At 42.5% G+C, this 27,643-nt stretch overlaps 1 protein-coding gene across 2 annotated transcripts; it reads right to left on the bottom strand.

Annotated features, from left to right (window-relative positions):
- Window positions 1–54: 54 nt before the first annotated feature.
- On the bottom strand, window positions 55–27,323 carry LOC124143736 (N-alpha-acetyltransferase 35, NatC auxiliary subunit-like). Of its 2 annotated transcripts, XM_048402072.1 has the most exons (21): window positions 27,195–27,323; window positions 25,752–25,868; window positions 25,274–25,388; window positions 24,082–24,156; window positions 23,489–23,656; window positions 22,788–22,898; window positions 20,333–20,383; window positions 19,305–19,388; window positions 18,650–18,767; window positions 17,797–17,975; window positions 16,345–16,404; window positions 15,545–15,651; window positions 14,169–14,334; window positions 13,659–13,837; window positions 7,285–7,370; window positions 6,175–6,293; window positions 5,171–5,311; window positions 4,663–4,785; window positions 3,870–3,890; window positions 2,405–2,485; window positions 55–771 (listed from the first exon to the last, which is right to left on the bottom strand). In XM_048402072.1, exons 2-21 carry the CDS (start codon window positions 25,865–25,867, stop codon window positions 712–714), a joined length of 2,160 nt encoding a protein of 719 aa, XP_048258029.1. In that variant the 5' UTR covers window position 25,868; window positions 27,195–27,323; the 3' UTR covers window positions 55–711. The 2 variants fall into 2 exon arrangements, with proteins under 2 accessions (XP_048258029.1, XP_048258034.1); XM_048402077.1 differs by lacking the exon at window positions 3,870–3,890.
- Window positions 27,324–27,643: the final 320 nt, after the last annotated feature.

Here is a 27,643-nt window from a genome sequence, read left to right as displayed (position 1 = left end):
ATAGTACCCAAACTTTGTTGGTATCAGTTCACAGAAAAGAAAAACAACAAATTGCAGGCTTTAATGTTTATTTTTCATTATTAAATGAAACACACTTTCAAAGTTCTGCCAATTGTAGGGCAGCCTCTGCAATATAGAACCAAAATACCAATTTCAACCATCCTCCAATGCTAATATAGAAATCTGTCTGTGTTGACACTGCAGCCATAGGCCACCATTACTCTCTCCCTCCAGGGGACAATAGGGAAAACACTGTTCACTTGACCCTGTTGAGATTTGCAGTGGTTTTTAAGAACATTTCATCTGCCACTGTTGAATGTTCCGTCTATTCTTATCAACACGACACATGGTCCTTGTGAATGTTGCAGTGGTTTTTAAGAACATTTCATCTGCCACTGTGAATGTTCAGTCTATTCTTATCAACATGACACATGGTCCTTGTGAATGTTGCAGTGGTTTTTAAGAACATTTCATCTGTCACTGTGAATGTTCAGTCTATTCTTATCAACACGACACATGGTCCTTGTGAATGTGTCAGGTGGCTGGACTAAGTACTATTATCCACATGACATTTAATGTGTAGTCAATCTCCTTGGAGCTTGGTTTAAGAAGATGGCATGACCCTGTAGCCTTGTTAAGTTCTTCAAACATCCAGATAACTGATTTGCAGTTTTGAAGGTCTGTTGGGCACTTCTATGTAGACTGAAGTAATTAAGGTAGCTTGATGATGGGGTATACTTTATGTAGGCTGAAGTCAAACTCAGGAGAATCCTGGAAGAAAGTGGAAATGACACGTAAATTACATGTGATGCAAGGTACTGCAATATCACAAACTCATTCAAAGGAGTGTCATCACATTATATTACAGATTTTCAGTTATATCAAGGATTGACAGCTTGATGTGGGAGGAACACCCGAACTGACACAGTATTTCGGTTATATCAAGGCATGTCAGCTTGATAGAGGAAGGCCCGAACCAACACAGTATTTCTGTTATATCAAGGATTGACAGCTTGATGTGGGATCAATGCCCGAACTGACACAGTATTTCGGTTATATTAAGGCGTGTCAGCTTGATAGAGGAACGCCCGAACTGACACAGTATTGCTGTTATATCAAGGCGTGTCAGCTTGATAGAGGAACACCCCAACTGACACAGTATTGCTGTTATATCAAGGCATGTCAGCTTGATAGAGGAACGCCCGAACTGACACAGTATTTCTGTTATATCAAGGCATGTCAGCTTGATAGAGGAACACCCGAACTGACACAGTATTTCAGTTATATCAAGGCATGGCACCTTGATGTGGGAGGAACGCCCGAACTGACACAGTATTTCCATCATATCAAGATGTGTCACCTTCATGTGGGAGGAACGCCCTAACTGACACAGTATTTCATCTGACCTGGATATGCTGGGTGCATGATTTTAACACACATGTAACCAATACATCCCCCTTTAATGAGACACCTTACATGTTAAGTGTGCCCTAGGCCAAGTATATGCATCACCCCTTCATCAAAATCCTTGATCCGCCTCTGTTGAAGATAACTCTCTTGTCAAATTTCCTCATTCAAGCTTGAACATATCTATCAGTAATTCTAATCATGTAAGGATGTCCTCTGATCAGTATTCAGAGTATTTAAAATTTTCTTAGATAGGTATTTCAAAACAATAAGTAACTTGATCTGAACTTTTAGTTGAAAAAAGGTGGTTACTGTACATTCTTCTGCACTGTGTACCCTTTTTAACTGCCATGCCGAATTCCCAGTTTACTGTAGAGGGATACTGGGGAAATTCCTCACTGTCTTTAGTTTTTCATAAAAGTATCATTAATAGTATTTAACTTCTTAAAATATTTTAACAACATATGGCTATAACGTTCCTCTATAAGAAAATATTATGATTTCTATATATTAGTTTGCAAATGTGTGATTGGATAAAAAAAAGTGCACTTTTACATATTTCCCTCAATGTCAAACATGCATTTCATTGAATCTGTATTCATAGCACTGTATGATGTCACACAACAAAGTAGTGACATAGTTCAGGGAATGTTGCAGCACGACTCTCATTCCATCTTGCCGTAAGCATACGCGACATGTCATAAAATTGGAATTAATGAATGTTTTGTTTGTCGTATTAACCATATATCTGACAATATGGCTTTCAGTCTACTGTTCTGATCCATTACTTAATATTGGCTATGGAATGATTTGGAGATGGTGTTAAAGACTTGTCAATACACGACAGTTCAAGATGTGCAGTGAACACAATCACACACCAGCAGACGTCCTATATGGGGATGTTGTAATTACTTGATTTACAGATCCGCTGACCCAACATGTATATATTGAGGCTTATTCTTCTCTTATTGGAACTGAAGAAATCTTATCAACTAACCATACAATTTTTCTTGTGTCCTCCAAGTAACAATTTCATCACAACAAAGTTTGTTTTCGCTATCTTCGTTAGTGTTTGCACCTGCAACAAGAGAATATTTCATGAATTATACAGACTGAAATCTACAAACATATATAGGTTATCACGCTTGTGTGTTTGGGGATGGTAAATATCCTGTATTAGGAATAAACATTGTATTTAGCAGGGCTTGGTGAGCTTAGTACATAGTGTTTATTCCTAATACAGGATATTTACCATCCCCAAACACACAAGCGTGATAAACCTCTTTATCATATAATGTCATTCTTCAATTGTGCTCGAAAAATCTCTTCCCACTCTCACAAACAATACCTAAACATTGCAACTTTTCTTGGATTGAAAGACAAGGGCGATGCCATGTTTGTTTTTAAACACTGAAAGTAGTTCCTACATGACCTTTGATATTGCATCTCTATCCCATATGAGCCCAAAGGATATTGTTTTATCCGTTTGCTGAGAAACCTACCCATTATATGATAAAAATAATATCTTTCATCTATCAATACATTTGTACTATCAAGGGCAATACAATCGATAACTGAAACATCCTTTTTCCCCCAAATGAATGATTACATATAAAAAACACTGCCAAAGAGAATGGTTAATAGCATCCAAAAGGTATAAACAATTCATATCTATAGTTCAAGTATAATATTTTCAGCACAGCTACGGTCACTAACAACTTATGTTAACTTGGTCCCAATAATAATGATAGTCTTTATCAGTAACATAAAAGACAACCACTACCTCATCCTCAGCAATCCACTGTATTTTATCTTCAGGCAATAATTAGGAGATAAACATACTGTGTTTTCAATGTAGAGCTAGGTTACCTGTAGATTTAACCGCGCTAAATTGAATTTGGAACCGAACACACAGCGTGAGGTTTCGAATGATAAATTTAGCATGGTTAAATCTACAGGTAACCTAGCTCTACATTGAAAACACAGTATGTTTATCTCCATTCTACCTTGACTAAATAAAACGTGAACTCTTTGGTGTTAGCAAATATATTGAGTCAAGCGGCATGGGTTGAGTCCAGTGTTTTGAGTGGGTTATCGATCTGTTATCGGAATCACCGAACAAAATATGGCGCTGTATATACTAAAGCAGTTTGTTTACACCGTAATACTTCACTCGAACATATGACAGGCATTGAAAGCATATAAGCACGGCAACTTGGTAAGCTAACATGAGGTGGGCATCCCTAAAGAAAACAAAGCAAGCTTTGCAAAGATTTCGCTCTACATCACACGTCACCATTATGACGTCACATCACTCATTGTGACACAAAAGATATGACGTCACAGTCTTATATAAAAAAGCGCCAAAATTGTTGTCTCTAAAACATAAATACATTTCCTTTGTAGATTTCTGTTTTCTGCACGAAATGTATTGCCACACATCCTTTGAATATTGTAGTTACCGTATCTGTGCATTTTGTAACCTGTAATTGTAGATATAATTATTTAAATATGCCTACCGACAATAGTACTATTCTATGAATATTAGCTTCTGCGGTGATGCGGCCATCAAATCAGCTGTTTCAATCAGAGGGGGTTTATTGTGATTTAAAAGCCTCTGATTGACCAATCAGAATCAAGTAAATTCCAAATTCATGGTAGAATAATAAATACCCTGGACCCATTGCCCACCATCATTGGAGACTATTTCAGAACTTCATACCACAGCCTCATTTAATGAACAGCATGGCAATAAAGAAAGCCTACCAATCAAATTACTGTCACGAGCGAGAGAAATTCTGTGCAAAAGTAGACATAATAGCAATAGAGGGTGGTGACATCACTTCTGAAACAAAGCTATGGTAGCAAATCGGACCAGGGTATTCATTAAATAGAATGGAGACATAATTTACTGGATAAGTGAGGATGTTTTGTTTGTTTGTTTGTTGTTTAACACAGCAATCAGCAATATTACAGCTATATGATAGCAGTCTGTAAATAATTGAGTCTGGACCAGACAATCCAGTGATTGACATCATGAGCATCGATCCACGCAATTGGGATATGATGACATGCATCAACCAAGTCAGCTAGCCTGAGCACCCGATCATGTTAGTCACCTCTTACGACAAGCATAGCTGTCTCTTATGGCAAGTATGGGTTGCTGAAGACCTTTTCTACCCCGGATCTTCATGGGTCAAGTAAGTGAGGATGTAGGTTCCTCTACACCATGTAGATCGTGATAACACTTCCTACCTCCTCTGATGGAGCTGCAATACTCTCGTAAAGCGCCTTAGCCTGATGGAAACATTTGCAGGCAGCGGTGTACAAAGCTTCAGGTGACGGTTCAGGCTCGTATCGTCTTAAGTCGGACATTTCCTGTAAGATATTCTTTGTGTTAAACAATTCATACATTTTTAGTATATCACCTGGAATATAATACCTATTCACCTCAGAAATACCAAAATAACACGGTCAGTGTGCTTCCGTAAGCATACAATGTGAACTATTCACTGTTGATCATTATTATCATTATACATAACAATAGAAGTCATCATGGCATATTATCTCTTTACAATGTCAACAGGAAACCATAAATATCAAAGACTTAACATTTATTCATTTTTAATACAGCATTTGAATCTTTTAGTTTCAAAGGAAAACAAGTTTTCAAATTCATTCTGCGTCCAGCATTTGTCTTCCTCTAAAATTGTACAGTCCTTGTGTATGAAGTTGCCGGTAATACGCTCTATGTGTGACTTACCTTATATTGGCCATAATGCACCATGGGGGGAGTGACCACGTTAGCAAAGGGAGAGAATCGATGACTGTAGCGGACCTCCTCACTGTCAAACTCAAAGTCTGGCTGCTTCATCTTCCCATCAAGACGGAAACCTAGCACAGCCTAAACACGACATAAACACGGCATAAACACACTGATCAACATCTAGGTGGTGATGTGAGGTGAAAGTGGGCTTAACAATGCTGGTTTTATGGTTTATAGTGATAGCTCACTGAAATGCTATGTTGCAGTTTCAAATACTCCACTGACAAAGTATGCAGCACCTTTTCCTCAACACCAAAATACAAGACTACCCCAAAAACAAACAAATGTGAAAGAACATATTTTCTGTGACTGATAACTGAATATAGCTTTGTCAGCAGTGTTGCATTGAAGATTTGCTCTGTATGGGTCATGAAATCCTTGAACTTCTAAAACGTGTGCAACATGAATATTCATTTGGTTACATGTACTGGTAAGCATGTCAGCACTACACATGCTTCAGAACAGATTAAGCCAATGTTATGTACTATATCCAATCACAGTGATGTAAACATTAGGCGAGGACAGCATCATTGGTAATAGACCAATCAAAAGGTGAGGCGAGGTGAGGTGAAATGGGGTTTAACTTCGCATCAAAGATTATTGCACTTATAAAGCGATGTGCATGCACGTGTATGTGTGTGTGGCTGCCTGTACTAGTCAGGACTGATGCCGATTTATAGTGCTAGCACTTGGAGATACCATACCACATTTTAACATGAATACGCTGACTCTGAGCCGACCAGTCCTTGTTTTAGCTCCTTAATGCAGAGCTCCATACAGGGTAACACCAAGTACCATCATTTAACGACTTTTGGTATGACGCAGCCCAATAACAAGGGCTGATAGTACATCCCACAAATCAACTTTGGAAGGCCACGGTTATGTTTATTTTAGTAAGTAGGCCTTTCCAATTTCATTGTCATGAGAGTGGACTGTCTCACCTTGTAGTAGCCTCCACACATCTGTTGCTGAGTCTGGGCCAGGATGATCTCCTTACTCAGTGTTTTCGATCGCTTCTTCTTTTTGTTCTTTTTACTACTCCTACCTTTCTGTTGTTGATCTGCAAGTGAGAGCAGCATCTGTTGTCAACTTTTATAGATCTGGTCAATGATGGAAGCATTTAATATAAATACAAGGCTCATGTTCACATAATGTGTCATTATGAGATGAAATATAGCATTTGTAAACTGTTGAATGCCTGGTCCATTTCTCAAAGTCCATGTTTGAAGAATCCATATTGCATACCCCGGTTCTACCATGACTCAGTGGAAGACAAACCTCATGGAACTTTGTATATTTTGTTTGTTTGTTTGTTGTTTAACGCCACACTCAGGAATATTCTAATATATGACGGCGGTCTGAACAATAATTGAGTCTGGACCAGACAATCCAGTGACTGACATCATGAGCATCGATCCACCCAATTGGGATACGATGACATGCATCAACCAAGTCAGCGAGCCTGCCCACCCCGATCCCGTTAGCCGCCTCTTACGACAAGCATAGTCTCCTTTTACAGCAAGCATGGGTTGCTGGAGACCTTCACGGATCTTATGCTACTGATAAAGACTATCATTATTAAGCAATTATAATATCATTATTGTCAAGCAAGGCTGAATAATGAACTCAACAGTAATGTTCATCATTCAGCCTTGCTTGACAACGGTTCATTATTTACACCAAAACAAAGTAAATAAAGAAGCTGTTATCCATAATTTGTGTCTACTTTGTCATGAGTCAACTTCTAAGTAATGTCTATAAAACAATTCAGTGATGCCTCAGACTGAATGAGTATGTTTATGCTGCAGTCAGCAATACTCCAGGTATACATCAGTGCGAAAAATAGTCAAGCATTGGCCAGGCAAACCAGTGATTAATAGCTCGAGCAAATATCCATGCCATCAGGGTATGATAATACACAATCAGCCAGGTCACACATTGAGATCACCCAATGCACATTTGGTTGTAGAGCATGGGACCCTGGGTTCCTTACCCAGCATTACGTATCAATCTGAAAGACAGCTACACACAACTGTCACAGTTGTCCCTACCTAGTAGAGTTTCATGTTCCAGGAGGAAGTTGTCGGCTCGGTGGAGAGTTGACACCAGCCATGCATACAGCAGCTCGTACAGGTACCTGCAGATCAACAACAGTCAGGCTCTATGTATTGAAAGTACTGACAGCAGCAACAAAAACTAATAGTTGAGTCTTACTATCCTAAAGAAAAGTTATGTCGATTGATATGGAAATTTGTAGAATTTTCCTATTCGGAATATTCTATAAGTAATACGTTACCACTGTTATACCGAGGCTGTTGTCTCCCACAACTGCTGCTATAGCGAAATCTACCACAGAGATCTCAATTACCTCATGCAGCACGTGCGTAGCCACCCAGCTGCCATGTGACACCCTTCACTCTTGTCTCCTGCGAGAGCAAGTGCTCGGGGGACAGACGGGCGGGCAGCAGCCCAGTGGTAACGTATTACTTATAGAATATTCCGAATAGGAAAATTCTACAAATTACATTAAGTAATACGTTACCACTGTTATAGGCGGTGGGGAGCACCTACAACCCGAATCCTGACTGCTAGCGTTCCTTCCGACCAGCGGAAGTAAACACCAAGGTGGAAGCACTCGATGCGCATGCACCTAGTTAGGCGTTACCCTATAGGAATACCAAAGCACTGTCAAGCGCATACCGTAAGGCTCAATCGTCATTGCCAAAACGATTGGTGACTCCAAACGGCCCCACTGGATAGGTATTTCATCGCCGCAGCGGATGAGAACACTGTATCCGCGTGAGCTTAATCTTAGATCAGGTTAAACAGTCGAAAAGAGGGAAATTAATTTCATTCAGACCGTATATCCCAGAGCAAGCCTACTTAAAGTATGCATTAGGCGCGTGACCTAATTCCAGTATTTGTAAGCATGCATCACAAGGTTGGGATACACGACAGACAATTAAATACATAATTGTCAAAATACAAATAAGGACAAAGCACACAAAAAGCCGCCCTCACCTTTGGTGTGAGTGCGCTGGTTTGCGGGACCCCAACTTCTGTACCCACGGCAGTGGGAACATTGGAGTCGACCCAGATTGACCACCGTGCAAGGTCAGACGCCTGAGGAGTTCGGAATTGCGCTGGGCACACCCCTTAGGTGCCCGCTTGCGCCGCGATCCGCGGGCCAAGACGGTGCACACTCTCCACGACGGCATCAGCGACCTGTTTGAGGTAATGATTGGCAAAAAACCGAGTCAGAACGCCAGTAACAACCTCGTAATAATCTGCGAACAGAGATATTCGAGTGTAGGGCAAATGTTGCCGCTAGCGCCCTGATCTCGTGCGGGTTTGACCCCGCTACCGGTAACCCCTGAAACCGGTACGCCAGATTGATGACAGAACGAAGCCACAACGCAATCGAGTTGCGAGTTATGTCAACCGTGCGATTAGGGTTACACGATATGAACAGACGGTCACGCCCTTGTCTACGTTCATTCGAAGCCTTAAGATAATACTTAAGGGCCATAACCGGACACAGCGCTCTGTCCTCAGTATCAGCCGGATGTAAGATTTCTTTGAGTGATCTTACAGTGAATTCTCTCTCCGTTTGCCCGACTCTCTGATTCTTGGCGACGAAGCCCATGAGCAGGCCCAGGCGGACCGCTCCTTCGTCACCCCTATCGAATCGTACCTTGGCGACATCGAGTGCATGAATTTCGGATACACGTGCCGCCGTGGCAAAGGAGAGGAGAAATGCTGTTTTCCAAGTCACATGCCGGAACGAAGCACCATGCAAGGGTTCATACGGAGCTTCCGTAAGTGATTGCAACACTAGGGAAAGATCCCAGGCCCTCCTTAAGATCATTCTGTTTGAAACCCTTGATAATACCCCGTATCACCGGCTCTTTGGAGAGACTGGTACCCATAGCAACGCCCCGTACCGTAGCAACAGACGAGACATAGTTGGCAAGGGAACCCCCGGAGAGTTTCCGGGTCTCTCGCAAGTGAAACATGAAACGAGCAATATCCTGCACAGATACCTTATCTGGCGAATAAATGTGATGTTTACAACACCACTTCGTGAAAATAACCCAGCGTGTATTATACACCTTCTGGGTAGAATCACGATGCATACTAACGTATGCCCGAGACGCCCGGTGAGAAAAAACTTTACTCCTCAGACGCTCGGTGACAACATCCATGCGTGCAGATTGAACTGCCCTGCGTTTGGATGAAGCTGACGGGTGTGAGGGTGGATCAAGAGATCCGGTCTCACAGGCAGTGGAAGTGGCGACTGCGTGACCTGGGTCAGCAAGTCGGGGTACCACGATCAGTTCGGCCACATGGGCGCGATCAGTAACATTCGACAGCGAACTCCTCGGAGCCGGCTTAGAATGTGTGGTATCAACGCTGTCGGCAGGTAAGCATAAGCGTCCAAGCCCGTCCAGTCTAACGCGAGAGCATCGTGATCGATGGCCCTCGGGTCCGGGACTGGTGATACAAACAACGGGAGTTGATTGTTGAACCGCGTTGCAAACAGGTCGACCATCGGACGACCCAAACGTTCGCACAGCCACTGAAACACTACTGGGTTCAGCATCCACTCTGTGGGGCTCGGATCCTGAGGCCTCGATAGAGCATCGGCCAGTACGTTCCGCACACCTGGGATGTGACGGGCGCGTATCTGGCACGGGTCACTGTCCACCAGAGCGTAAAACTCGAACGTGAGATCGAGTAGCGAGTGACTGTGGGTTCCCCCCAGTTTGTTCACATAGGACACTACCGTCGTGTTGTCGGTCGCCAGCATGAGCCGGGCGTCGACGAGACGATGCTTCCAGTGATTGACTGCGTTGATCACTGCCTTGAACTCGAGACAAGTGATGTGAAGACCTAGTTCGTCTACAGTGAACAGTCTGTTGCACCGCTAAGACTTTGGCAATCATCGCCTGAATTTTGTGCCACCGGTCTGGGGGGACAAAGAGGCGATGGGACACCGTGTTGAACCGACCTCCGATGAACAGCAAGTTCTGAGAAGGGGTTAACTCGCTCTTGGGGAGATTGATAATCCACCCAAATTGCTCCAAGAGCCGACGTGCGAAAACGAGATGGCGTGACAGGGTGTCCGTCATTCGATTTGCTACTAGCGAGTCGTCTAGGTACGCGAAGTACCGGACACCCCTCCTGTGGAGGAACCCCACTATGGGGGTGGTTAACCGGGTGAACAGCCAGGGAGCGGACGTGTGAATCATTCTGAGTTCGGCACTGTCCTACTTGGGAACAATAATATCCTGGAGTAAAACCCCGGTGTTATTTCTGGTAGAGCTAACTCCCGTACTGCCCCTTCTCCACCAACCTGCCGATGGCATCGGCGAGGATGGGAAGATCGGTTTCCGAATCGAAACCTGCCAACGGGGCAACGGTGAGCGGCGGATTCGCTTTGAGATCAAGCCGATAGCCGTACCGAATCGTGTTGACCACCCACGGGTCGTCGAACACTTGTTCCCAATTCTCCCAGTAAGTCTGGAGTCTGGCTCCCACTGGGGAAGGAGAGGGGGCCCTGACAGGTTGCGGCAGGCGCAACTGTCCAGGGCCAAGTGACTCGGGTTCGCCTAAGGGCCAACCGAAGTTGGCGCTGTCGGCATACGAACCCCTCCAATGAGAGTCACCTGGAGGGGCCCTTGCCGTCCGTCGACGACTTGGGCTTCCCCCAGTTCCCCGTCTTCCCGCGAAAGGGCAGCTGATTGCCTATACCGGAGCCCTCAGGGCGGGGCTACTTCCCAGAGGAAGAAGAACCTGACCCCTTAGACCTACCGGCCGCAGCAGCCTGGGGCGCGCTCCGGTTAGGAGCGGCACCCAGGCGCCTATGCAGGGACCCAACAAGAGCAAGTGTGTGCCGAGAGTCCTCGGCAACGTACTCCAGGGAAGCATTTAAACTGAGCAGGCAGTTGTAAATGCGCTGGCGCTGGTCACGGTCCGTGAGAAACCCTTTCTCCACGACGTCGGAGGCAACAGGAGACCCCGACCGGAGGCCGCCGCGAAGGCGTTCTCCAAGGAAGGCTTGAAACCGCGCAGCAAGGTTGATGCGGGGAAAGCCGTGTCGGAAGACTCATCGTATACCTCGGAGGAACCCACAGTCGTGGATTCCCCGCGGTACCGGCCGGGGCATGTCCTCAAAGAGGTCATAAACCATGGCCACGCGGTCCTAAACCGATAGCGGGAGCAACGGTTCGGGGGAAGGACCGGTGACCACGGGAGCCGCCGCCGTACCGGTGGACCCCGCGGCCACCGAAGAGGCCGCGGACGGAACAGCCAGCGGCCTATCCTGAGATAAGGCCGCCAGCTTGGAGTCCACAAGTTATGCAAGTAATGCAGCGACGGAATCCCCGGACAGCACACGGGCCGCCAAGAGATCCGCCGCTTTACCGGTGGACCCCGCGTCCGACCCCGCGGCCACCGAAGAGGCCGGGGACGGAACAGCCAGCGGCCTATCTTGCGATAAGGCCGCCAGCTTGGAGACCACAAGTTTCGACAACAATGCGGCGACGGAATCCCCAGACAGCCCGAGGGCCGCAAGGGGATCCGCCGCAGCCGAGGAGGTGGTACCCGCACGGGGACCCCGACCGGACGAACCGGCCACCACAGGGGTGGAGACGGACTGTACGTACAGCCGGTACCGCTCAAACTCCGCAGGCCCCAGACCTTCGCACAGGATGCACCGGGTGTCCCCGCAAGGAACCCTGCACCGCGGGCAACGATCGTGGGGATCCCGGGACGACAAAAACTTTCTGCACACCCCACAACTCCGAGGAGCAGGGGTAGAGGGGGTGGATACTGGGGACATATCCATGTCAGACATTGATTGTTTGCTATAAACAAAGAACAAAACATGGTTACAACGCACGCACCACAATGATTCACAAACGAACATTTTCACAAGAAAATAAACGAGCAATGTGAACATATAACATACACATATAACTTTTATTAAAGAAATAAGTGATGTGAACCCCCAAAACATACAAGAACAGGGGAAACGTAAAACACAACGTGCATACGCGATCCCCACAAGTATATAGAAAAAAGGGCGGGAAAATTATAACCAAGCGTAGCTACCGCAACGCCCCATAAAAGCACAGTTTATTAGAGAATAAACTATAATAAATATCACCAAATCTTCAAGGAACGCTTCAGCAGGAGAAAACACGTCTTGCTAAGCAGACGAAGGAGACAAGAGTGAAGGGTGTCACATGGCAGCTGGGTGGCTACGCACGTGCTGCATGAGGTAATTGAGATCTCTGTGGTAGATTTCGCTATAGCAGCAGTTGTGGGAGACAACAGCCTCGGTATAACAGTGGTAACGTATTACTTAATGTAATTAACTGATGCATTTGTTTGTGTCATAAATAAATCAAAAGCTGATTTCCCCCAAGAAAAATAAGGAAATCAGTGGTAATGTCAAAATATTTGGATAAAAACACATCCTGTATTTCCTCAAATAAACACATGGGCTAGAACAAATGCTACGTGTTGAATACATGCTGAGGTCTCGATTTAAATGCCAGGCCACGATTAACATGATTATTAATGCCAGGTAGTTTTTATGCATGGAGTTCTCCCCATTATCTTCGGAATTAAACATTCCGGGTAAAGAGTGTCAGATAGAAATATACGTCCAGGCGTGTAATCGAGGAAATACAGTATACTCCTTTTCCTCTTACATATGTCTGGGCATGCTCAATGGTACTTGTCTGGCTTTGCAGAGTTATGTCCCTAAGCTGTCCAGATTCCATGCTTCTATGTTCTACATTTCAAATTGGCCTCAATATAATACATGTAGTTATAACACCATACATTGTCACTCTCAACTCTCACATTAGGACATCTTCCTGAGGCAAGGGAGTTAACTGATTTTAAAAGTCCAGTTTCCATCCTTGCCAAACTAGGCTTGTATTGTGGAGTTACATTTTGGCTGGACTAACAACGACTCTATGCACAGTCCAATCAAAATCGCGCAACAAAATCGAAATCCGGATCGTAAACCGTCGAGCAGTTTTCGGTCGATTGCATGAATCAAGGTGCTCACATGATCTGATGCACTTCGCGATGTAAGACCAATTTTATCACAATATAGATCTTGATTATAGATCGGATCGTCTTGACTGGGTGCCGCCATTTTGTTTGAAATAAATGCAAGTGATACGAGGGGTGGAATCTGATTGGTCCATAGGAGGGGCTTTGAAGGGACATAACTCATAATAGCCATTGGTGGCGCTACGATCGAGCCCAAGAATTCCAGCCTAGTTCGGCAAGGGTGGAAACAGGACTTTTAAAGTCAGTCAGAACTCCCTCGCCTCGGGAAGATGACATTAGGATGTCAGCATGATCCTTGACTCGTCACATGTACCAGTGTCAGGAGACTCACCAGTAAACGTAGTGGTATTCGTAGGAAGCATACAACTCCAGCTCAAAGCCGGCCAGGGTGTAGTAGATCATGGCCTGCAGTGTGTGGTATAGAACCCACGTCCCGAAACATGCCAGGTGGTTCCGACTGGGCTCCGTCTTCACCAGGATCCCATGCAGGAATGCATCAACCTTGTCAGCCTAGATTTAGTTTTGAAGTAAAACAACCAGTTAATATGTTTACCCATGATAACAGACATTTCTTGTAAAAGTTTTCCTTTGCACAAATTCGTGTTTATCAGTGGTAAATATGACTTATACTTAGAATGTGATTTGGTACATAGACAAATTAGGGCAGAATACCATGAGTATATAACACAATACAGTATACCATGTGTATGTATATATGTATTTTTTTTTAGTAAAAAACATATTTTATACATATCCTGACTCATACTTATTGCTCATGCGTATGAGTCAGGATAAGAAAAAATAAAACAGCTCTCTCCCCAACAATCCTCTTGCCACTCACCTCCTCCTGCAGCAGGGCCAGATCCTCCAGAACATGTGCCCACTTGTCTCTCTGCCGGGCTCGGTTGTGTCCGGTAATCTGGAACAAGGTGCAGATGGGCCGCACAGCATGCGTCAGCAGGGCATCCACGTACTCCTTGGCTTGTGGGTTGTTGTACAGGCTGCACCTGAGACATGAACACTCACTTGAATCCTAGATCCATCATGTCCTTGATCTGAGCTGTCCTTGATCTAGGAAGTCATTGATCTAAGACGTCACTGATCTACATGATCTAAGACCTTCTTGATCAAAGATATATCCTTTATCAAAGTATCCTAGATCAAAGATGTCCTTGATCTAAGATGTCCTCAATCAAAGATGTCCTTGATCTAAGACCTCCTTGATTTAAGATATCCCATATCAAAGTATCGTAGATCAAAGATGTCCTTGATTCAATATGTCCTCAATCAAAGATGTCCTTGATCTAAGACGTCCTTGATCTAAGACCTCCTTGATCTAAGATATCCTTTATCAAAGTATCCTAGATCAAAGATGTCCTTGATCCAAGATGTCCTCAATCAAAAGATGTCCTTGATTTAAGATATCCTACATCAAAGTATCCTACATCAAAGATGTCCTTGATCTAAGATGTCCTCAATCAAAGATGTCCTTGATCTAGCATGTCCTTGATCTAGGATGTCCTTGATCTAAGATGTCCTAGATCAAAGATTGTCTTCATCAGTTCCATGTGACTGACAGCTAAACTCAGAGAACTAACTATGGGAAACATTTTTTTGGGAAAAAGTTTAGCACATTCCAAACCATAGCTATCAACTGATGATAAGTTGTTTGTTTTTTTACGCCACATTCAAGAGTATTTCAGTTAACTTTTCATATCATGTCAGCCTAATGTAGGAGAAAGCTCAAAATGACATAGGACTTGGGCGTTCACCATGTCTGGTAATATCAGGGACAGACATGGCCACTAGTCCACTAGTCTGAGACCAGTGAAAATCTGGAAGGATTAGTTGTTTTCTGGCTACCATGGTACACAATCATGTAAACCAGTAGTCTGAATTGAGCTGTGGATTAAACTGCTAGGCAAAAGAAACACACCTGAAACTTGGATTTGACTAAACCATTACAAAAGTTATCAAAACGTTACTGGACTGACTTGGTGTGAGATACTTACTGATATGATGCATGTACGAGCCTCTAATTCCCGTATCAAATACATCCCCATTGAATAACCATTTCTTGTTTGTTTCATTTGCAGTCGCCATTAAACATGGGTGAATACTTTCTGTTACCTGGTAATTTAGTTGAATTATTCTCATGATGTCTATCCCATGATATGGTGCTGACAAACAGATCATAGTGTGGCGAGTCTTGCTTACTTTTGAGACAAAGCAGGCGGTGCTATGAAGTTCCTGATTGTATCCTTCATGAAGTCTATGACAGGATGAATCCCAAAGATACGACGGTTGGCAGGCAGGAGGGTTTGCTGTCAGCAGAGAGAGGTCAGATCACAAACACTAATAAACATTTACCAAACTCTTATCACATATCACAGGGAATAATGGTGTCCTCATCAATTAGTTAGAATTAGTTACACAGCGAAAACCTGTTTGACTGGAGCTTTGACATGTTAGAAGAATACTTATTATTTGAACGTTTGAAGCTTTGTTACACAGACATGTTTGTTTGTTTGTTTGTTTGCTTGATTTTGAATGCCATAGTCAGCAAAATTCCAGCTTTATGATGCCGGTCTGTAAATAATCGAGTCTGGATAAGTCAATCCAGTGATTGATGTCATGAGCTTGATCCACGCAATTGGGATAAGATGACATGCATCAAACAAGTCAGCAAGCCTGACCACTCGATCCTGTTAGTCGGTTGGGTTGCTGAAGACCTAATCTGACCCGGATCTTCACGGGCCCACATATAAGTCACATGATGATGTAGGAGGTATCATGGTGGTCTGTAAATACTCACAGAAACTGCATCATGTTCTTCACAGTTTGGAGTGATAAAGTTAAAGTTGTTTTCAGGATATGACAATTGGTCTGCCCCATCCCGACCATTTTATATAACATATTTTAATATAACAGTCTTCTTGTACAACACATCAGGGGGTATATTGGGACCTCATCTGCCTTGCCATACCATCAGCGTCTACAGTGTAGAGAGAACCTACCTGAAGTATTGACCTTGCCAAGACACAGGGACCAGACTTGCTGAACTCGATGAAGGTCTCCTGAAGGTAAAACAGAGAACTGTACATCTCTACTGTAGAAACTATCATTCACTCCCCTGGAAGGCTAAAGTAACTTCTGTCTTTGTTCTCAGGCATGCTAGCCTCAGCAGAACCCTACAAACACAATAGCAAATGAAGCAATCAATCTGTTGGCAACAGGGCTGCCTAGTGTTAAAAGGAATTGGCATTTCAACAAAAGTACCCTGTGAATGAAGCTAAACATTCATCCTGGCACCGTGGATGCCATACTTCAACACATATGAACTGTACGTAATAAGAGTGGAGTGGAGTGGAGTGGAGTGGAGTGGAGTGGAGTGGAGTGGAGTGGAGTGGAGTGGATAATGGGGTGGGGTGGATTGGGTCTAATGCCACTTTGAACAATATTCCTGTTACATCATGGCATGTCAGCTTAATGTGGGAGGAAAGCCTGAAGTGATGCAGGTCTCAGACTTTTACCCCTTCATTGAAACCCACAAGAACAGATATGGTGCTGACAAACCTAGAAACATAATTGGAGTGAATCAGGATTTGAAGCCACATGCCAAAAGGATGCAACACTGCACAACTAATTGTGATGCCTTAGAACTTAGAAGACTTGGCTCCTTATGGCCCCATGTGTGATAGAGTAAAGTTTATATCAAGAGGCCCATCGGGCTATTGACCTTAAATAACAATAGATAAAGGGGGTAGGGAGGAATTACAAGGCCGTGCCATTTCATTAATCTGGAAAGGTACCATTGTCCTAAGTTTGTGGATCCGACAACAACTCTCTCAGGATAAACAAGACACTTGAACAGGTTGAAATGCTTCATAATTGGCCCGTTTCTGGAGGGCATGATATCTGCAAACTGATGATTGCACATTTTGGTTCACAGACATACTGTTTATTATTATGATGTCCTGACACCACATCACCTAGCTACAACATGTCATTCTTGAAAATCCAAAATGTTTTAAATTAAATCCAACAAATGCATTTATCCAGTTATTTAGGATAGGATCAATCTATCCACCTGCATAGTGTCCTGTCGTAAATGTCTGCATGAATTTGAAGCTAAAGTAGCCCAAACTTCAATGACTTGGGGTATTCCTTCAACTAACAAGAAGAGTCATCAGGATACGACATATTCCGCCAGGTCTGGTGCTATTCTACTTATACTCCACTTTTGGTTCATTGCCTTTGGATAAGCCGTTCACGGAAGAAAACAATAATGCTGTTCAGTATTTTTCAATATCCCAAATAGTTCAAAGGGCACCAGTTCACCTCTAGACTGATCTGTGTAGAAAGTTTCAAACGGAAATATTCAACGTTTAGTTCTCGGCAGACTGACTGACGGACATATCGATCGCTATATTGCCCCGTTCTTCAATCCAGGGGCATCATAACCTTACCAGGATGATGTGAAGTGATGTCATCTCCGGCACAGATGTGACGGTCTGAAGCCGGAGCAGGAGATTCTCTACATAGTCCATGGCTTCTGTCCGACTCTTGATCACTGTGTAGCGGGGGAAGGTGGGTGGCAGCAGTCTCTGGTTGATCAAAGGTTCAAACCCCATGATGGTCGGATAGTCTGAAGAATAACAAACAGCCTGTATACACAGCCTTAGACATTCACACCAGACTATAGACTATACACACACACACACACACACACACACACACACACACACACACACACACACACACACACACACAAAACACACACACACACACACAAAACACACACACACACACAAAACACACACACACACAAAACACACACAAAACACACACACAAAAACACACACACACACAAAAAAAACCACACACACACACAAAACACCAGGCGCCAGTTCACTATTAGATCTATCTATGTGCCAAGTTAGGTGAAGAAATTGTGTATGCTTTTCAAGATCTGCTTCAGAAACAACATTTGCAAGGACAGACTGACAGTGTCCATTTTGATAGGCCCCACAAACGTGTTGCAGAGGATAATTAAGGACACTTGTCTGCTGTAAGGTGGGACTGGGGTTTGGGAGTTTTACAGGGTGGCTATAAATACAGTGTTACTAATTTCACGGTGAGATCGGAGTACATCACCTACCATTCTTACAGTTGTTGTATCCATCCATGGATGTCGCCATGTTAGGTCATGTGACTACTCTAGCTCCTTACACACAATACCAACTGCATGCATCGCATGCAACTTACCACATATAACACAGTGTTGCTGTTATCAATGTGAGACACGAGTACACCACCTACCGTTCTTGGTGGCCTCCCTGTCCTCTGGCTGGATGCCGAAGTGTATGGTGGCCTTTACCTGGGGCACCAGCTCCAGCAGCTGCACCAGGGTCTTCTGGGCCTGGGGGATTCCCTCACACTGACAACATATGTCAGAGATGGCATTAACATCAACAGGTTCATTCAAAGAGAAGTGAGTGAGTGAGTGAGTGAGTGAGTGAGTGAGTGAGTGAGTGAGTGAGTGAGTGGTGAGTGAGTGAGTGAGTGAGTGAGTGAGGAGTGAGGAGTGAGGAGTGAGTGAGTGAGTGAGTGAGTGAGTGAGTGAGTGAATGAGTGAGTGAGTGAGTTGGGTTTAACGTCGCTTTTAACAATATTCCAGTTGTGTCAGCTTAATGTGGGAGGAAAGCCCCAAATGATGCAGGTCTCAGACGTTTACCACTTCGGTGAAACCCACGAGCATGGGTATGGTGCTGACAAACCTAGAAACATAATCGGGGTGAACCGGGAATTGAACCCACAATCATAGGTTTCTGGCATGCCCAAGGGACACAACTCTGCACAGCAAATTGCAGTGCCCAAGAGAACTGGGCCCGATACAATACAAGACAACTTCAGTATGGCAATGTAATGCAGTGCAAAATTCAAGGCAACACAACACACATCCCTAATGACACACCTTTTCCTTACTGAAGGACAACAGCATGGCATGTAGGAGTCGGTAGAACCGCACTCTGGAGAACACAGCTGTAGCCAGGTCATGCTGCAACACAATCATACTCAGTTAACAGGGAAGAGCAAACCAAGCCAACTAGCGGAGTACTGTTTCCTGATTGGCTGATAATAGAGTGGTCTGTACTGTGTTGGTTTATTGTGCACCACAAAGTCACTGATTTTGTATTGTCTACATTTTTGTTTCTGCGAAGTTATTATAGTTGGCTTAATATATACTTATACGAATTAATTTCAAAATACTTTTGCGTTTATGGAGGTATACATATAAAAAATGGTGTGCAACATTCGCATAAATATGCTACACAGATATACATATATATCATGTATATATGTTATGAAAGTGACACTTGAGTTTATTCTTCTTTTTTTCATGCATGAACATCTAGCACCTCAGATATAAGGTGGGCGTGACCAAAATGCAAATGTCTGATTGGCAAAAACATATTTCTGGATCCCTGGTGCACACCAGTTAATACCTCAAACAACACAAAACATATTGAAGTCAATTTTCAAGACTAATCTGAACAGTTCATGGAACAATCATTTAACCCTGTGACCATACTCCTGCTCACATGGAGCAGTGTGTTTTCCCTGTCAGTTTCACGGCCTTACCATGAGTTACGTGTCTCAACAGCAGTGTATGGGAATTTATGTATTGTATGAAATTGTACATCTCCAGGCCAAAGATCAAGGGTGTCACATGCAATGAATTTATCAGTACAAGCTTGCAATTTCCCAAAGAATTATTTCCTGTGATATATGTTTGTGTGACAATAATACACCCATCTTGTGCCTGCCAGCAAATCCCAAGTTATATGGTAACTCCCATGTGAATCTGGTCAACTGTGATGTGACGAACAATGTGTGCTTTCTTGTACTTCCAACTGACCAATCAGCTTTGTGAATAACATTGTTGCACATGTGTTAGAAAAGATAATACATTCGACAATACTGGGCAATACTGAAGATTACCTCATGCTCTGTGGCTGAGTCTCTCTCTTCGCCGGGCTTACTGCGGGTCATCTGGGGAGGAATACAAAAGTTATACAACACTTATACAACAAATATACAACATTTATCATACAGAAACATACAACAGGGGATAAACTGTTGGTCTTGAATGGCTTGTTTAAGCATACATCAAGGGGCTGGAGAAGGGAGGTACATCCGCCTGGTATTACTGCTTGGTGTGTCTTTGTTTCAGTTAACTTCTTCTTGACACTCTGGCACAGGTGTGCTCTAAACATATCCCATACAAGTAAAGACTTGCATCCCCTCATGCCACCCGGCCAGGACATCCAAACATCTGTTACCCATCTGTTAACTAGGTCTTCGTCCATCCAACCTTTCTGGTGTACTGCGACAACAACTCCAGCCGGAAACTTGTCTTTGGGCATTGTCTTTCTTTTGAAAACAACCATAGGTTTTAGTTTCGTCCCATCTGCCAAACACGTTAAAACAACAGTAAAATGTTGTTTCTCGTTCCCCGTTGTCTTCACCGATATGGTCTTGGCACCCAGGTGGTCTACTGTTCTGGAGCCTGGCATATCGAAGTTCAAAGGGGTCTCGTCCATGTTGCCGATTTGACCAAGTTCATAGGCCATAGCCTTCCGTCCTTTGATGACAAGGGCATGAAACAAGTCCACTTTTGTGTTTTCCTGGTCAGGCAGCTTCTGGGCGATGTGGGTCTTCTGTCTGAGAGTAAGGTGTCTCCTGTTCATAAACCTTGAACACCAGTGTGACGATGCCTTAAACGTTGTTGGGAGGTCGAATTCCTGTTTCTTCGCCTTGTAAACCGTCAATGCCCGTTGGCGAATCATATTTCTGGTTACCATGTAACCAGACTGTCTTTGTTCTGTTATCCACTCATACAGGACATCCTCTAGTTTACTGTATGGTGTTACAGCAAACCGTCTAGCTTTCTTGGTTTTCGGCATTTCTGTTAGTGCCGTCTTTTCTTTCCTCCAATTTCTAACTTGCCTCTCGTTGATGTCGAACTGTCGTGCAGCCGCACTGTTGTTTGTCGACTCAGCAACAGAGACGACCCGCAGTTTGAATGCAGCATCGTAAGCGTGGCGTTTTCGTTTTGAACTCATGATGAGATTGCCAGTCAATAAAAATATTCCAACTTCTATACACCTATGCAGTAACTCACCAATTTACTTCAATTCAACTTCAAACATTGCCGCCACTATCGTATGTTAATCCAATTGAATTAAATAAACTATGAACAAATTAAATGACCATCACTTACTCACAGGCTTCTCCAGTTTATTAAACTAATCTCTCGAAAACAACAAAATTAAATTAAATGACCATCACTTACTCACAGGCTTCTCCAGTTTATTAAACTAATCTCTCGAAAACAAAAGAATTAAGCCCCTACTCCCAACACGATCGGTAAGCACACACAACTTGAAAGTGTTTGTGTAAACAACATAACAATACCAATCGGCCCGTTATTATCAGTGCTCATTTCCTTGTGTACCGTGTTGCTTTTTAAACAACAGGAAGCAATCACAGTGGTCACCATCTGTGACGTCACAGGAAACAGCTGATCACATGTTTTTGCAAATGGCGAACGGAATAACTCGCCGCTACAGTTGTTTATTTGCCCCTTTCAATAAAGGTAGATACTTGTTCACTATCAATTTTTGATTTTTGCAAAACGTACCTACCTGTAGTAGCTATGGCGATTTCATCTGTGAATTATATATTGTTAGATGTAAAGATTGTGGAGTTTATGAAGAACGATAAACTTGGAAACAATTGAAATCTTATTATCGTAAGTAGTAATATGCATAACATTTTTTTAATAATGACAACATTGGTGTATAATAATAACTTTATTAATGACAAATTGGTGTATAATAATAACTTTATTGATAATTTTAACTTGATTCCAAACTTTCGGGTTGTAATCTATCGGACCGTCATTCAGGCGATGTTTCTGTCGGATCACGATCTGAAAAATACTATCGTGAAAGTGTGTCCCGTGGATAAGCCGACCCCTTTCTACAGAATCTTTTTTCTGGTCCTCAAAATTCGGCTTATTAGGGGTCATATACGGTACATATTTGTGTGTTCCCACGACAAGCTTGATTTCAATCAACAACCGAAATAGCCTTGCAGCTAAGGGACACAACTCTAACTTCTCTAGACCACAACCACTCAAAAATAACCACATACATAACAAAGGTAACATCCTAACAACATACTCTCAAAACACGCTATAATTGATAGCTATACATGTATTCCCATGACAGACAGAACAAAATGGCTAAACTGATTCTTTTGTGAAGAAATAATGTCAAACTTGAATAAAGTACTTCTGATCTGCCTTGTCAACACAGCATACAAACAAGCATCATTTCTTTTGATTTGCTTCTATCGCTTCTCTTGCACAATGTCCGATGTTCCTCATTACCTTGATAAGTCTGTTTACATCCTCCTCCACCTCCTTCATCATACCAGACGTGCGAGCATCTGTCACCTCAGCAGCCATTTTGAAACCATACGACATTGGCTGGAAATCTTCCTGCAATACAATTTTGAATTTGCAAGATAGCTGGGGTATACTGACTGTATGCTGCAGATTAATAAAAAATTATGTGTTTTCAGATATTGAGTTATACTGAGTAATTGATGCCCAGTAACTTCTTTTGGAATCAAAAAAGCAACTAAAAACACATGTTTATTGACATTGTAACATACAAAAGTTATCCACATTTACTGAAGCACACCCTATCAACGTGAGACAGACAAAAAAGTCAAGCTTCCTGGATAACTGTACTCACCTGGTTAGCAGAATGTGAAGAAAATAAAAAAAACATCAAAGTTGTTCTGATAAACATTATTGATATTGATCAAACTTAAAAATTAATTCAGTGGAATTCATTCAAGCCATTCATTCAAGCCAAATGGCATGTGTTTCTAATTTGGGATTGAGGAAAAATAAATAGCTTATCAAGAAAATTATTCACAGTGGATAGTCCACATTTCCGGGGTTTGAAACAACCAATCAGATTGCAGCACACACTCCCATTCATTTTCCAATGTCATGTTAATGCTTTTAATGAACTTGCCAAAATCTGCTGTTCAAGGATTTGACTTGAAGATTGCACTCACCTCTTCAAACACATTGGCTCTGTTGATCTTTTCCCTGATGTTGTCAACTATCTTGAGACTACAGATGCTGAATGCCTTCAGACACCTGTCCTCTATGAGGTAGGGGTCGTGGAGGTACAGGTTCGTAAACACTGTTTGAGCCAAGGAGTGGCCCTCCAACCATGTCACCTGAAAAAACAACATGTCAAGTGAGTGAGGGGATTTAGTATGTTGATATTAATATTGATGCTATTGGGGTCTGAGAGGTTAATCAGACGAAGAAAAGCAAAGTTGCTCGCGGAGATTACAGTAGTTGGATGGGTGTCCGTGTTCGGTAGGTTGACTCCTGAGAACTTCTCGGTCTTCGGTCTCCGCCCCACACTGAAGCACATGAAGCATATGTGTTGTCTCCTTAGGCAAGTGGGAGAGTGTGGGGGGGAACTCCATTAACAAAAAACCTGCCAGAGCACCTGCAGATAGATGTGAAAGGATTGTGGCATGTGTTACCGGGTGGGGATCAGACCCTGTTCCTCCAAGAGATAGCAGGGCTGGCCTAGTCTAAAGCACGGGACTTATTTCAAAACAAGGGGACAAAGAAGCAAGCCACTTCCTACCAGGCATGCTAGTGTTGAGTCCATAATCCCAATCTGTTCTGGCATTGTCAGGTCCTGTATCTTTATACTATCTGCCTGAAACATATGCAAGAAACAATAAAACACACACATACATGACAACATGTCACCATATTCATGATATGAAACATTGTTCAATCAAATATTAAAGATATAAAGTCACATCTCTTAATGAGAACATACATTCCTTCATGTAGACTGGGGCGGTGAGGTAGCCTAGTGGTTAAAGTGTTCATTTGTCATGCCGAAGATCCAGGTTCAATTCCCCACATGGAAACAATGTGTGAAGCCCATTTCTGGTGTTCCCGCCATGATATTGCCATGTGAACTGAAAATCTGTAAACCTGGGATCTGCTCCACAAAGCGATCATAGCGCCCGGAACACTACATTCTCAGTTAATTATAACAAATTTCCAGAATAACATATCATGGGCAAATGGGTACATAGTAAAGTCCCTGTAATCCTACAAAGACATTCCTGGCATCCGTCATCTGGAACAAGGTTATAACCATGATAATGGGGTTTCACTGTATTTCTTCTTATAGGTCCATTTGAACACTTTGGTGTCAAGTATCAGATGCAAGGATCCTAGGATCACAACAGGGAATTACCTGACACGAAATCCTTGGTAGCATACTCATAAAAATTAAACACGGATGCAACAAAAATACAGACAGAATGCATGTTCAGGAAAGAATTATGCTATTTAAAGGATGTTAGCAGAACCCTGGTCCTAACATCCTATTCGGCGATGCACAATGTTACAACCATAGCACTGCAGCCATAGTTAAGTATGGACCAGCATGGTCAACAGGTGCTTGATACTAAGCACTGCTAATGAAAGCATTACATGTCATACAGGTGGGTACTAGTCCGATTTTGTCCTTCCAAAATCCTTCCAAGTAGATGTTACTCCTTACATATGGGTTGTTATTATCTAGCCGTATCCTGTTTATTACTACATAGTTATATAACAAAGATCAATTATACAAGATTCTGGCATTGGACCCGTGGCTAGAATTGCAGACTACACATAATCAGCCACCGACTTCCAATTTGTGTATCCCTTACAAAAATGGATGACTGGGATCTATTCTGACAAGGAATCAACAAGGAATCATTTTCATTGTATATCCATTTATGACTGGTACCAGTAGTTGTAACAGTGCCTACCTCCACCGCCTGTTCAAGACTGAGCACTTTTCTTCGGATCTGGTTGCACATCATGCCAGCATCCATTTTGGGATCCATCATTTCAATGGCAGACATAGCCTCAAACAGACCAAACCTGTTCATTAGAAAAAGTATGTGAATTAGATGATATCCATGGTAACAGTTAGTTACTTTAAGTATGCAACATGGTCTGTTCTATTATATTTTGTGTACCCATGGTTACATAGCATTGATAATGTGCATATTCCATTTCTATTTTTGAAGATGTAACCATTCCTAATCATGTGTTGAAAACACCTTCAATTTGATATGGAAGAAAAAGCTGAATAAAACACAATGTTTTGACATAGAATGTCAATGTAAAAGGTATCATAATCATGATCATGTTCAGGCATTTTCAATCATACAAAGGTATTCCAACTTTATAATGCCAATTGTAATCATGATAAATCTTTGACAGAAATGTTTTTTGGCTTACGAGGAGTCATGTAGAAGCTCTCCGAGCTGTAACTCGGACACAGCACCCACAAAGTCTTGAGTAACATCATTCCAGCTGTATGTCAGTTTCTCTGCTTTCTCCACAATACCATCCATTCTGAAAATAGTAACACAAGGAGTGGCTTCACATGTTGATGGTTAGTGTTGTGAAGATTACTTGAAACACTGTCAGTGTAAACATAAAATGTGAATGCAAGAGAATATCCAGTCTTGATTATCTGCCGAAACAGATTTCTTTTAGGGCAAACTAACTGTGAAAATTATATGAATGGACCACTGAAGATCAGTGATGACACCAGGTGTTTGAGAAAAGGGTAAGCATGTCCTACACACATTCATACAGACTTCATGTACACCATGTACACTGCAAATTATTATACATGTCATAAGCATACACTGATTTACTACATGTACTTCAATGAGAAATTAGTCATCTGACTCCTTGGCTTTGTACATGTTGTAGTGTTTGAGAGATGAAGCCAAACAGACCAGGACCTGCTGACTGACAACATTGACACAAGTTGGGACTGACTTTACAGAAAATTACACCTGTCTTGAGGTACCATGACCATCCAGGTGCAAATCCAGGTGCACCAACTGCATCCTCATTGTGACAAAGTGTGTATGTTTGTGAATGTATACAGAGATCATGTAATAGAATCTACTATATGGTCTCTGATGTACATCACTGTTAGTAAACAGATAAATTAATGATAATAAAATTAGCGTTAACTGGTTAAAGTAACTTAAACTACGAGATTTGTTTTTGCTTTAATATCTGATATCTCAGAGGTCTGTATTGACTAACAAAGTAACAGTTGACGATTTTTTAATAGGCAAAGTAGAGATAATTTATGGATAACAACTTCTTCATTTACTGTTATAAGTTGTTATCCATAAATTATCTCTACTTTGTTATCCGTCAACTTCTAAGAAAGGCCTATCAAAAAATTGGCTTGTCCTTTTTTTCAATACAAGGTATCTGTGTCATTGGGGTTGTTTTTTGAGTGACCGATGCACAGAGTATTTAACAATGGAAACCTGTAGTGTTTAGCCAGAGACCATATAGGCCTAGACTGATCTCTGTTTTAGCTGACGCTGTCGGATCCCAATGACTACCGTGCAATGCAAGCAAAATTGTTTATCCCTTAAACTAACAAGCTGATCAACAATTTTCTATGATTGTATATGAATATGAGTCACGTGATAATGCAAGTTCATAGGTTCGTTAGCAAGATAGCCCATTGATGGCCAACGCATCTTAGTCTTACTAGGCTAAACCAAAAACATTCGTGAACATGAACGACCTAGAACGTCTCATACCGAGTCAGTCTTTCTTCAAAATCTTATTGAATCAAATAAGTGAGAAATCTATCCCATATGTGGTTATTCTTAGAGACACAGACTGTATAAACAAAGGTACCTTGTTATTTTAGTGATTGACGCAGATCGTTAGTTCGTAGTAACAACCAGGTTGTGAATCAATCTCGCCATGTTTTATCGTAAACTCTGATCACCGCCTTACCATTAAAAGCACTATGGTGCGAGCTCTATACAACGCTATTGTGAGCTTGGCTCAGTTAAAATCCGGACATAGGGGATTTCTTGCAGATTACAAAAAGTCATCCTGGCGAGGTCAGGAAAGAATGATCCCGGGTCGTGACACAACCACAGACTCTAAATATTTTAATTAATGTCAATGCTACAACGAACCGATATTTCGAAATCACCAACAAACCCAAATTCTGTCAAATTGTGTGTCTTTTCTTTTCCCATATCACGTCACACTTGACATTATCACAAAAATATTCATGCATTCTAAACATTCACTTTTTTAAACAACGAACGCATACGACTGCATATGAACTTCAT

This window comes from Haliotis rufescens, unplaced genomic scaffold (assembly GCF_023055435.1).
Source record: "Haliotis rufescens isolate VD_foot unplaced genomic scaffold, xgHalRufe1.0.p SCAF_1, whole genome shotgun sequence".
Lineage (NCBI taxonomy): Eukaryota > Metazoa > Mollusca > Gastropoda > Lepetellida > Haliotidae > Haliotis > Haliotis rufescens.
Note: the sequence above shows the minus strand (reverse complement) of the source record. Positions and strands in the feature narration are given on the sequence as shown.

Coding starts and splice junctions, on each gene's coding strand:
- LOC124143736 (XM_048402072.1), bottom strand. CDS start 25,867: ATGGATGGTATTGTGGAGAAAGCAGAGAAACTGACATACAGCTGGAAT. Junction 23,657..24,081: donor ACTCAACACTAGCATGCCTG/GTAGGAAGTGGC, acceptor TTGTTTTTTCAG/GTGACATGGTTGGAGGGCCA. Junction 13,838..14,168: donor TGGCCCTGCTGCAGGAGGAG/GTGAGTGGCAAG, acceptor AACTAAATCTAG/GCTGACAAGGTTGATGCATT.